This window comes from Ostrinia nubilalis, chromosome 30 (assembly GCF_963855985.1).
Source record: "Ostrinia nubilalis chromosome 30, ilOstNubi1.1, whole genome shotgun sequence".
NCBI lineage: Eukaryota > Metazoa > Arthropoda > Insecta > Lepidoptera > Crambidae > Ostrinia > Ostrinia nubilalis.
In genome coordinates, this window is record NC_087117.1 from 2,654,423 (window position 1) to 2,667,873 (window position 13,451).

Here is a 13,451-nt window from a genome sequence, read left to right on the forward strand (position 1 = left end):
AGAACAAAAAGGAAAGCATTTGGTCAGGTGTAGCTCTTCCTTAGTTGATAAATTAGAAATCATTACACAAATTATGCATAATACGAAAAATTCCTAATTATAGCGATATCAGGGTTAGCTTTTGTTAACTTGAATAGAATTTCTTACTGCGTTTTAATAGATTGTGTTTTCGAATTACATTTTGATAGTTGTAATAATTTTATCATCGTTGAATAGTACGCCAACCAGGTTGTTGTGTAAATATACATATTAAGATCTCAATCCTCGCTAACTAATAGCAACGCCTGGGTAATGAGATTTCATATGAGATTTCCACGTGACTTTCTGATTAAATTGCTTATTACAATCGACACACTCGAATCTCTTATGTTCACTGTGTATCCACATGTGCTGCACTAAAGTCTTTTTTCTACAGAAGGCCTTTGAACATACTGTACAGGGGAATAACTTATTTTTTGTATGCACAACCATATGTTGCTTTAATTTCGATTTTGTTTCGTACTTCTTACCACATGAGCACTCAAAATAGTCGTTTGTGTGAGTTACCATATAATGCTTTCTATATTTTTGTCGGTCCGGGAAAACTTCGGGACACTCGGGACAGGTGTACTGCATGCCATGAACTCGAGTTTTGTGAACATTTCTCAACGTCGATGACACGAATCTCTCATTGCAAAATGTACAAACGAACTCCCAGCATTGTGGCGTTTCCTGAACATGTTTCTTTTTCGCTTCTAGTGATTCAAAAGTTTTTTTACATTTAACACATATCCGCTGTTCCCCTATGTGAGACACCTGTTTGTGAAACCGAAGAGCTGACACTGAGAAGTAAGATTTTCCACACGACTCGCAGGTACTTAGGTACTTAGGAAAATGCGACTGGGTGTGTCGGCTCAAAGCACGCAGAGATATGAATTTTCTTTCACACATAGCACACGCCCATTTATCATTAGGCAATATAAACGGCTGCACTCCTAAATCGCAAGTTAAATCTATACTGTGGTGGTGTTCTTTTATTAAATGGTCAGCGGCGACTTTTAAATTATCGAGAGTAACTGAGCATTTTCTACATTTGAGATCTGTGCAGTCGACTTTGATGTATCTATCGGGGATATGCGCAAATGCGATATGTAATTTCACTGCAGGATGATATTCGGACATGTGTTTCCTAAACAGCGGGGCGTCATCAAAGCTCTCGCAACAATAGACGCACACCATACATCGCTCTGGTAGCTTGAATGGGTACGCTGTCGTATATTCGACAATGATCCTGGCGTTTTGCTTGGCGTTGGACATCGTCGGATCATTTTCTAGAACAAAAAGGAAAGCATTTGGTCAGGTGTAGCTCTTCCTTAGTTGATAAATTCAAAATCATTACACAAATTATGCATAATACGAAAAATTCCTAATTATAGCGATATCAGGGTTAGCTTTTGTTAACTTGAATAGAATTTCTTACTGCGTTTTAATATATTGTGTTTTCGAATTACATTATTATTGATAGTTGTAATAATTTTATCATCGTTGAATAGTACGCCAACCAGGTTGTTGTGTAAATATACATATTAAGATCTCAATCCTCGCTAACTAATAGCAACGCCTGGGTGATGAGATTTCATATGAGATTTCCACGTGACTTTCTGATTAAATTGCTTATTACAATCGATACACTCGAATCTCTTATGTTCACTGTGTATCCACATGTGCTGCACTAAATTCTTTTTTCTACAGAAGGCCTTTGAACATACTGTACAGGGGAATAACTTATCTTTTGTATGCACAACCATATGTTGCTTTAATTTCGATTTTGTATCGTACTTCTTACCACATGAGCACTCAAAATAGTCATTTGTGTGAGTTACAATAAAATGCATTCTATATTTTTGTCGGTCCGGGAAAACTTCGGGACACTCGGGACAGGTGTACTCTTTCGACTGCATGCCATGAACTCGAGTTTTGTGAACATTTCTCAACGTCGATGACCAGAATCTCTCATTGCAAAATTTACAAGCGAAAGCCCAGCATCGAGGAGTTTCCTGAACGTGTTTCCTTTTCGCTTCTAGTGATTCAAAAGTTTTTTTACATTTAACACATATCCGCTGTTCCCCTATGTGAGACACCTGTTTGTGAAACCGAAGAGATGACACTGAGAAGTAAGATTTTCCACACGACTCGCAGGTGTGCTTAGGAAAATGCGACTGCGTGTGTCGGCTCAGAGCACGCAGAGATATGAATTTGCTTTCACACATAGCACACGTCCATTTATCATTAGGCAATATAAACGGCTGCACTCCTAAATCGCAAGTTAAATCTATACTGCGGTTGTGTTCTTTTTTTAAATGGTCAGCGGCGAATTTTAAATTATCCAGAGTAACTGAGCATTTTCTACATTTGAGATCTGTGCAGTCGACTTTGATGTATCCATCGGGGATATGCGCAAATGCGATACGTAATTTCACTGCAGGATGATATTCGGACATGTGTTTCCTAAACAGCGGGGCGTCATCAAAGCTGTCGCAACAATACACGCACACCATACATCGCTCTGGCAGCTTGAAAGGGTACGCTGTCGTATATCGGACTATGATCCTGGCGTTTTGCTTGGCGTTGGACATCGTCGGATCATTTTCTAGAACAAAAAGAATAGCGCTTGGTCAGTCTTTTCTTTCCTGGTGATGAACCGTACATAGAGTACGAAATTGCAAAAATATTTTGTTAGCAATGAACTACAATGAATGAAATCATTACTCTTCCTAATATGATTTTTCACTAGGTTTAACTGTTCTAGCATCACAAATTTTCCAGTGATTACGAAATTTTTCGCCTCTAGGAAACACTTCTCTGCATTCTGGACACGCCTGAGACCGTTTATGCTGCTGGATTACCGCGTGAGCTTTAGCTTGGTGAGACAACCTTTGGTTCCACGTGATGAATCGTTCACCACAAATTTTACACAAATGAGCCCAGCACTGAGGCGATTCATCCCAGTGCTTTCTTCTCGCCTCCACAGTTTTAAAAGTTCGTTTACATTTTCGACAAAGCCGATTGTCGCCTATATGTGACACTCTCAAATGCGCTTTTAAGGAAGATGACGTCGAATACGATTTACCGCACGATTCGCACGTATGTTTAAAGAAGTGACTTTGCGTGTGTCTGCTAAGAGAACGGAGACCAGAGAATTTCTCGTCACATAACGCGCACTCATAGCGGTCATCGTCCAACTTAAATGGCTGCATACCGAGATCGTATTTCAAGTTTAAGCCGGATATATTATGTTCACGTATTAAATGTTCAGCAGCGCTTTTCAAATCTTCCTGCGATTGAGAACACAAGCGACATCTAAGTTCTGTGCAGTCGGCTTTTCCGTATCCATCAGGGAGATGAGAAAATGCCTCGCGCACAGGGAAATCTTCATGTTCACTGTCCATATGACGCCTGAACAACGCCGAGCTGGAAAAGCTCTCGTAACAGTACACGCAAACTATTGAGCATTCGGGCAGCCTAAACGGATAGGCTGTAGTATATTTCAGCATTATCTCGGCGTTCCGCTTTGCGAAGTACATCGGATTGTGGTCTAGAACAAAGAAATGTTCTTTATCATACATCCGTCTTCAAATCAGAATACTGCTTTCAGTTATTAAAAGCTGTGAGAAGGTAAATAGTGACTTTTTTAAAGAATATAGCTCAATTGATCTAAGTAATAACCGTTTCAACAAATTAATTCAAGTAAATTTAACTTAGTAAAACAACAACAAATATGTGCAAATTAACAATTTTTTTACTATTTATTCTATCTATTTATTGCTAACAGAGCATCGTCTCAAAGTCCTATGTTAGGGTTTACGCGGCTAGTAGTAATATAATCATATATTTTTTATACAATAACAATTAATTAACAAGTCTCTTTGTTCTGCGCATCATTAAAAGCATTAGGTGGTTGATATGGAGGTATTTCAAACCCTGGATGGTAAGACTTCATGTGCGTCCGCCAACTGACCCTTTGGTTGAATTGCTTATTACAGAAAGTACACTCGAAGCGCTTATGTTCCATATGAATCCACATGTGCTGATTCAAATTCTTTTTCCTGGAAAATGATTTCAGACACACAGTACAAGGGAACAACCGCTCTTTCGTGTGGACAACTCTGTGTTCCTCTAATCTTCTTTCGTTTTCAAACTTCAATCCGCAATCGGAACACGCGAAGTTCTGATTGGTGTGGTTTATTTTGAAATGCCTATTATAAGCGGAGCCGTCAAAAAATATCTCTCCACATTCCGGACAAATGTAAGAATGTTTCTGAACCCCGTGCTCTTGGACTTGGTGAGTTTTCCTCTGATTCCACGTGATGAAGCGTTTGTTGCACACTCTGCATACGTGATTCCAGCACTTGGGCGATTCCGCCAAATGCTTTCTTCTAGCTTCCAACGTTTTAAAGGTACTTTTACATTTTCTACAGTAACGCTGATCGCCAAGAACATGCGAACCTGTAATGTGAGCTTTCAAGGACGACAATGTCGCATACGACTTGCCACACGACTCGCACGTGTACATGTGCTGTGAAAAATGTTTTGTAACATGTTTACTTAACGCACGGAGACCGCCAAATTTTTCATCGCACATAGCACAACCGTAGCGGTCTACATCTAGCTTAAATGGGTATATGCCAAGATCACATTTTAGGTCTAAATCGGACATGTTATGATCGCGCAGCAGATGTTCTGCTGCATTTTGTAGATACTCATGTTTGATTAAGCAAAGGCGGCATTTCAATTCAGTGCAATCAGCTTTTATGTATCCAATAGGGTAATAATGGGAAAATACATGACGCAGAGGAAAGTCTTCGTGTTCGTCATCCATGTGCCTTCTGAACACGGCCGGCTCAGTAAAAGTTTTGTTACAATATACGCAAACTACGGAACATTCCGGAAGCCTGAACGGATAAGCTGTTGTATATTTCAATATTATCTCGGCGTTCCGCTTCACGAAGTAATCATAGTCTAGAACAAAACAAACAAATGTTCGTGATCATGTGTTTTATATTATAACAAGAGACTAACTTTTAATCCGTTTGTAATATATATTTTACTATTAATGTACATAACGTTAACTAACATAATATTTATTGCACAAGAAACAAGAGACGCTCAAGAACTTTGGTCATTATAACACTTATTTATTTCCCTAACCCTGTGTTCAATCAATTTGATTTCAAGACTGATAGCAATAATTTGAGATTAGTGTTTTTTGCATCATCGAAAGCGCTTGTCGATTGATATGGAGGAATATAAATTTCAGGGTGATAAGACTTCATATGGGTCTTCCAGCTGACTCGCTGGTTGAACTGCTTACTGCACAGTGTACACTCGAACCTCTTGTGTTCACTGTGGATCCACATGTGTTGAACTAAATTCTTTTTCCGAGGGAAGGACTTAGAGCATACTGTGCAGGGAAACAGCCGCTCCTTCGTGTGAACCACTCTATGTTCATTGAGGTCTCTCTTGGTTTCAAATTTCAAACCACAGCACGAACACATAAAATTGTCGTCAGTGTGATTAATTTTAAAATGAGAGCGGTACTTTTTCCTATCTACAAATATTGCTCCACACTCTGGACAAATGTATGACCTCTTTTCAGTGCCGTGAACTTGAGCTAGATGAGCCTGTTTCAAATTCCACGTTATAAATCTTTCACCACAAACGTTGCACAAATGAGACCAACATTTACGCGATTCTTTCAAATGCTTGCGCTTAGCTTCTAAAGTACTAAACGTGGCTTTACACTTCCTACAAATTCTATTGTCCTGAATGTGCGAAAAGCGGATATGATGGTTCAGAGTCGTCATGGTGGCATACGATTTGCCGCAAGCCTCGCAGGTGTACTTCAAAAAGTGGGTTTGAGTGTGTCTACTCAGCTGTCGCAAGCAGAGAGATTTAGAATTGCATATGGAGCAAACGAATTTATCTTTCGCCAGTCGAAATGGTTGGATTCCTAATTCCGCGCTCGAATCTATCGGTTGGTGATGAATCATTTGCAAATGTTGGGCCACATCCTCCAAGTTGGCCAACGTTTCGTTACATAGCCGACAGCGGAGATCGGTGCAGTCGGCTTTGATGTACCCTTCGTTGCAATGTGCGAACGCCATCCTGACTTTGAACGTTTGGTGTTCAGTTTCCATGTGTTCCCTATACCCGGAGGAGTTCTCAAAGCTCTCGGCGCAGTACACACAGACCATGGCCTCCTCCGGCAGACGGAACGGGTACACAGTCGCGTATTTCACTATAATCTCGGCGTTGCGTCTCGCGATGATATTAGAATCGATTTCTAGAACAAAAAGAAATGTCCTTGGTCATTCAACTGTCTTGTTGATCGTTCTAAGTTAGTTCTTTTATACAAAAAACACATATTTTCCCGGTTTCCAAGGATATTATATTCGTGGGTTAATCGAGTCTATTAAATTTTCAATTGAAGTATAAAGAGAAAAATGACCTGGCTCTGAAATGATAAGTTTTTTTTTTGACATAGGTACTGATGATTATGAATGAAAGTTATGATTAGAGGCAAATGATTTATTACACATTATCATAGACAAACTAGCAAAGATAGCATTTATAATAAACAAAAAAGTATAGACTTATCACGTAAGTATTTTACACACGAGTTTATTATTATGTAGCAGATTTTTCGGGGAATTCTTTTAAAAATGTATCTGGATGATGTTTCTTCACGTGTGCCTTTAGCTTAGTTCTGCTAACAAACATGCGGTTACACTGGGTGCATTTTGCCTTTTTGCTATCATCGTGTATAGCCAAATGTAACCTAAACGCTTTTCCTCTAGCAAATGTTTTGTCGCATACTGGACAAACGAGGGGTCGTTGCCCAGTGTGGCTAAGAACATGTTCTTTGAGCGACGAATTATAAGTAAATTTCCTTTCGCAGTATGGACATTTGTGATCGTCTGTGTGTTCAGACTTAAAATGCTTATATAGCTGCATACGCTTCACAAACACAGCCTTGCATTCGGTGCAACGGAACTCGGGTTTGGGAACACCGTGCACTTGTTCCATATGATGCTGACAGAGCTCCCAGTATAGGAAGCGTTCTTTGCATAGCTTACAAGTGTACGGCATGCAGTTTTTGGATATTCGAATGTGTTCTATCTTAGCCTGTGCAGTTGGAAAAACAACCTTGCACTGCCTACACATGTGTTTGTGCGAGTGTTGAAGCTTGATATGGGTACTCATGCCGCCAATAGTCTCACATCGAAAGCCGCAAATATCGCAAATGTACTGGTAATAGTGCGTTCCCATATGCCTCGACAGCGGAATGAAGCAGGAAAACTTCTGATCGCACAATATGCATTTGTAATTGTTATGTTCTAGCTTCAACGGAACAACGCCGAGACTGATTTCAAGATAGATTCCGAGTGAATGAACTTCATGTAAATGTTCTGCTAGAGGTTTTAACTCATCAAAATTCGTGCTGCAAAGTAAACAGCGCAAATCAGAAATGTCTACACGCAATTGGAGGTCTTCGTTTTTTTTAATTAGACAAGTCGATTTATCGATGGACGGATGATCTTCCCCCATATGAGTCCTCAACCGAGAGGGATCGACAAATGTTTGGATGCAAAACCAGCACTTTAACACTGGTCCCTTATTTCGAACAGGACAAGCACTGGAATTTCGCAATATTAACTCGGCATTTTTCCTTATGCGTCGCTTTGTTACACTATTGGGAGCAACTGAGGTCATATTTTCCACAGTTGCGACTTTGCTGCTGGCCGCTACACTTCCTTTCTCTTGTTTCATGTCTAGAACAAGAAAAGTATGATATTCTAGATCAAGTACTAAAGTCAGTATCAGGAATATATCTAGTTAATAATAACTTACAGGAGGATACAAAGAATATTTATTATTTTTTATCATGGCACATTACGAATCCGCCTAACAAAATTAAATAGTCGTGGTGTATTTATTGGTACTATTTTAAAAGGATAATTTCGAGTATGGGAGTTGTAATAAATATTAATTAATTTGATAAATATAGTTTAATCAACAAAAGAAGAACATTACCATGTTTCTCAAATTGATTCGTAATTTCTATTCACAAGTATATCAATTGCATTTCACCAAAAAGTACAATTTAAGGATCGTCTTAAATGGAACTTCATACACGAAAACTATGAAACGTGTTTCTCCAAGTGTCTATTAAGTCTGGAAGGCGTGGCAAACTTGAGCCCGCAATGAATGCACAAGAGGCAGTCCTGTGAATGCCTCAGCTTGAAATGGTCATAAAACGCCCTTCGGTCCTCGCAGACCCAATTCACGCAATGTGTGCAACGATAAGTCTTTTTCTGCATGCCATGGACTTCTATCATGTGTTTCTGTTTCATCTCCCAACTGGGGAATCTTTCAGGACATTCCAGACAGCAATGGAGCATACACCGCTTTTCAGTTCTCTGATGTACCGCTTTGGCCTCCATAGAGGGGAAAACTGTCTGGCAACGCCTGCAAAACGCCTTGTTTTCCTCGTCGTGTTTAGCCCTTACGTGCTGTACCAGCCCTGTTGCCGCTTTGTAGCTCTTTCCGCAAATCTCACAGATGTGATTCTGGAAATGCGTTATCGTGTGTTTGTTGAGATGCAACAACGACGGCAAACTTTTATCGCAAACGGCACACTTCCACGCATCCCTTTGCAGAAGATACGGCATAATCCCCAACTCAGTGTTGAAGTTGAGGGGTTTTCCGTGAATATCTTTTAGATGTTCGGCGATGTCTTTGAGTGTGTTGTATTTTTGTGAGCAGATTCTGCATTTGAGGTCCGCGATGTCCGCTTTGAGCGGTTCTGTTTTTGGGAGCTTGACGAAAGCCATGGCGATCGTAAACGTTTGGTGTTCGTCTGTCATATGCGCGCGAAACTGGTCGGGGTCGTCAAGCAAGTCGCCGCAGTAAACGCACCGCAGCGACTTGAGGTTCACACGGAAAGGATACGCGGTCGTGTTCTTTATGATTATCTCCGCGTTTCTTCTCACGAGGTAGTTTGGCGTGACGTCTAGAAAAGGAAAAAAATGTGTTGTAGTTCTTCGGGTCTGGTACTCACAACGTAGGACACTTGCATTTGGGTCATGCTTTTCCGATACTGCCAAAACACTTGTCAAGAAGATGACAAATTTTTCAGTGTAAGTTGTAAAGAAAAGTTATTATGAAAAAAGTAAATGTATATGACGTAAGAGATGCATATTTAGCAACGCCAGTGAGGTCAAGGGTTAAATAAAATAGAATAACATATTGGTTTAAGTGTATTCATAAATGATAATTATGTGTGGTTTAAATATGGCCGCCAAACCCGGATAGCCTGAGATAAAATTTAGATTCTAGACTAGAATTGGGTAATAGATGCATTAGATGAAAAGGCATAAGAGCTATTGAATTACATATTGAGAGAGCTATTATTATGAGATCAGATATGTACCGCATTTGCTTATTCTTCATTAGAATAGTGCGAATCCAGCTTATATTTACAGTCTACTTATCTAGTATAGTAAAAGTTTTCGTATAATGAATTCTACACAACATGCTTCGACATATGCCGCTTTAGCCGATACTGCGATAGGAACTTCAAGCCGCAATGTTTGCACATGGCACAATCCTCGGAATGCTGCAGTTTGAAATGGTGGTAATACGAATTCTCGTTTGGGAACGTGATATCGCAGTCAGCGCATCTATACGTCCTCTTGGACTGGCAATGCTCAACCTCCATGTGTCGTTTCCGTGACTTCCAGTCCACAAACCTCTCGTTGCATTTCGGACAACAGTATGGCATGCAAGCCTTCTCTGCTCTACGATGCTTCTCTTTAGCTTCCATCGTGGGGAAGAACTTCCCACATTTCCTACAGGACACCTCGTAGTCCTGATGTTTGGATCTCACGTGGCGCAGCAAACCTGTGGTCGCTACGTAGCTGCACCCACAAACGTGGCATACATAGCTCAGGAAATGGGTTATCGTGTGTCTGTTCAGATGGAACAACGACGGTAGACTCTTTTCGCAGACCGCGCAATTGTACGTGTCCTTTCGCAAAAAGTACGGCATCACTCCGATTTTCGCTTTGGTGTTAATCTTTTGATTGTGAACTTCGGCTAGATGTTTGGCCATGTCTTCCAGGTTATGTTTTTCGGAGCAGAGTCTACACCGTAGGTCAGCGAGGTCTACTTTGATGAATTCTGGTTTGGGGAGGTTGTGGAATGCGATCTTGAGACTGAAGGTGTCATGTTCATCGTCCATGTGTTTCCTGAAGACGTCTGGGTCATCGTAGAGCTCCTGGCAGTAGACGCACAGTATGGACTTGTCATTGACACGGAACGGATACGCGGTCGAGTACCGCACGATGATTTCCGCGTTCCCCCGCACGGGATCGTACCGATCGGCTAAAAAAGAAAACATTCTCTTTGTAGGCCTTTGAACATGGAGGTCGGCGGCGGCTTACGGATACGGCGTAGCGGCGAGTTATAAGTATTATCGGAATACTATCCGTGATTCTCAAAGATTGTAACGTTTGTCAAATAAGAGTTGGTATAATTCAATTCAACGTGCTTTTGGGAGCACAAACCCGTGGCGAATAAAGGTCAAAATCCAGTAAATGCTTAATCTAATTAAAATTAAGACTGACACCATAACGCAGCTGTGAAACGTGTATAGTATGCTGTACTTTGGCTACTTTTGAAAGGTTTTGCAACATCACAGCTGTATTAAGAATCAGTTGGCCACTTCAAAGGAGTTGCTGGATCGAATCAGTTCTTGAATCCCGAGTATTTCAGCTATACTTCAAACATCTCTCTCGCTCTTTCTTGACATATTCGTTCTAACAACTCGAATGAAGTGCAATCGGAATACGGTATCACATGGAAATGTCTCTTTCTTACAAAAAATAGTTTTTACTATTGATTATAACTTTTTCAGAGCTACAATCAACATGAACAGAGCTCTCTTATCAAACTACATGGCTAACACTTACCCATGGCATTCTGGAGCAAGGGATCAGGGGATCGAACCCTGTACAACGCATGATGATTTGATGACTCGTTGACTCGATGATTTTGTTTGTAGTAGCTGCTAAAATCACCTAGGTATCTGATACGAAATCTCTAGGTTCTAAAGTTCGTAAAAGAAATGTCTTTCTGTTTTCTTTTAAAAATTATGCAATTTTTCTCAAAAATCTGGTGACTACGTAAAGAATAAACAAAAATAGAAAAAGCCCATGAACCCACTACTTTTACCCCCCGCGGGATTCGAACCCACGCATCATTGTAGGCCACGCAGTATTATATTAACTAAGGAAGTAAAACTTCATTTTCAACCCATGATTAGAGATATTGTTTCTATTACTTTAATATAGGATAAAAATGTTTTATTATTTCCTTGGAATGGAACCCTAATGCACCAACAAAAACTATTTTCAATAATGTTTATTGTGTAAAAATATCTTGTAGATCCGCTGAAGACTCGACGCTGTCAAGATGAAGCTATAATACCTATAGGAATCCCTATGTCAAACGAATATGTTTTATATGTAAAGTTACATAGAATCGTCTATTATAGACGATGGTGACTTTCTTCGTAAAATTCGTTCGTAATGTTCGTAAAAAGAACAAAATTCGTCTGACATAGGACTAAAAAATACATAGAAATAGAAAACAAGAACAAAATAGCTCTGCATGTCTCAACCAATGTGACTAAATATTGGCATGTCTGAAATTATTTACGGTTTTTTCGCGCAATGTAATATAAACATACATGTCAATATTATGCATATCTTTTTAAGATGGAGCACAAAGCTAGTATACAATGTGATTCTAGTTTATAAAAATCGATAATAATAATAAAATCGAGGTAAAAATAGGTACAGTCAGCGTCAAATAGTTAGTGACACCCAAAGTGGCCAAAAAGTTGACAACACAACCTTATTAAGAAGTGTTGCGAATTTTTTGGCTACTTTGGGTGTCACGAACTATTTGACGCTAAGACCAAGAACAGACGGTGAAACGCAACTGCAACGAAACTGCTAGTTACTTTTGAGTTGCATCTAAGTTTCTGCCATAGCGTCCGTTGAGAGACCACACATGACGCGACCAGTTTGAAAATTTCAGTTTCATTCATCAGAATCATCACAAAGTTGCAGTTTCGTTGCAGTTGCGTTTCACCGTCTGTTCTGGGCCTAAATGTATCTCTTTCTTGTCACTCGATAAAAAAACCAATATTCGGGTAAATTAATTTACGTCACACTGATCGAGACATTATTCTAGTGTGAGACATGTCCATATGATCAAACTATGCTAGAAAAAACACAACTTATTTACAGTGGTATTGGTAGATATTTTGCAAGGATAGCTTTCTTGTAATCTTGGAATTCCAATAATTTAAAATATTTCATGGAAACAGTGGAATTGTGTAGTTGTTATCAGGTGTCATAAATAATATTGCAATAGTCCTACTAATATTATAAATGCGCAAGTTTGTATGGATGTCTGGATGTTTGTCACTCTTTCACGCAAAAATTACTGAACAGATTTTCATGAAACTTTACAGTATTATTGTTTATAACCCACATTAACATAATATAGGCTATAATTTATGCCGATCTGTGACACTAAATTTCACGCGGGTGAAGCCGCGGGCAAAAGCTAGTCACCTATAATTAAAATGAAGAGTTTTAGGTATCTTTACAAAAACAATTAAAAACGTTAAAGTTTTCTTTCGCCAAAAGGATTTCACTTAAAATTATATTGAAAATCAATTCCCAAGCAGTTTGGGAAGGCATACTGGAAGAATCTTACAGCAATAACTTAATTATCTAGCACTTTTACTACAATATGATTATTGTTACATGTAGGTATGAGAAACAGGTATGTAAATAAATACAGTTTACTTACACACAGCAAAAAATATTCTTTACAAGATTTATTTGACTCATATCGATTTAGAAATAATCAATATGTTTTTTTTATTACTTTCCTAATAAATGAATAATGAGTGTTGGTGTGCGTGTGTGTGTGTGTGCGTCCATTGCAAAATATCTGCCAATAAAAAGTCGGTAGAAAGAGTTGCCATCAATTACCCTTTTGTATTTTTTTAAAGAAGAATCTACAGCTTCTTCTGTTAACCTTTAAGGTTGTATAATTTTTAATAGTATTATTTACCCACCATTTTAAAATTGGTTCATAACAAAATAGCTTTTTTGAAGAAAGAATAAGTATACAGGCTGTCATAGTCGCAAAATATAACGCTATGTTTGGATGAAAGTGTTTCGATCGCCCATACTTGAATAAAAAATCTGTCACTGTTCATAAAAATCTAAAAACTAATATCGATTGGGAATTTAAATGGTTTTAGCGTTTTAGGAACTGTGAGATATTCAACTTATTATAGTCTAGTCGCCGAGCACGTATAATTTTGT

The 13,451-nt window shown here is 39.1% G+C and overlaps 1 protein-coding gene across 29 annotated transcripts in view; it reads right to left on the bottom strand.

The window, feature by feature from the left end:
* Positions 1–13,451, bottom strand: part of LOC135086110 (gastrula zinc finger protein XlCGF57.1-like) — a 63,999-nt gene that overhangs the window by 46,941 nt on the left and 3,607 nt on the right. Inside the window, exon 5 of one of the 29 annotated variants that reach the window (XM_063980904.1) lies at positions 5–2,629. The exons of 22 other annotated variants lie outside the window; for them this stretch is intronic. In XM_063980904.1, the coding sequence (XP_063836974.1) occupies positions 1,584–2,629 (1,046 nt within the window). In that variant the 3' untranslated portion in view covers positions 5–1,583. 6 more of the 29 variants (XM_063980912.1, XM_063980900.1, XM_063980897.1 and 3 more) reach the window with 6 other exon arrangements.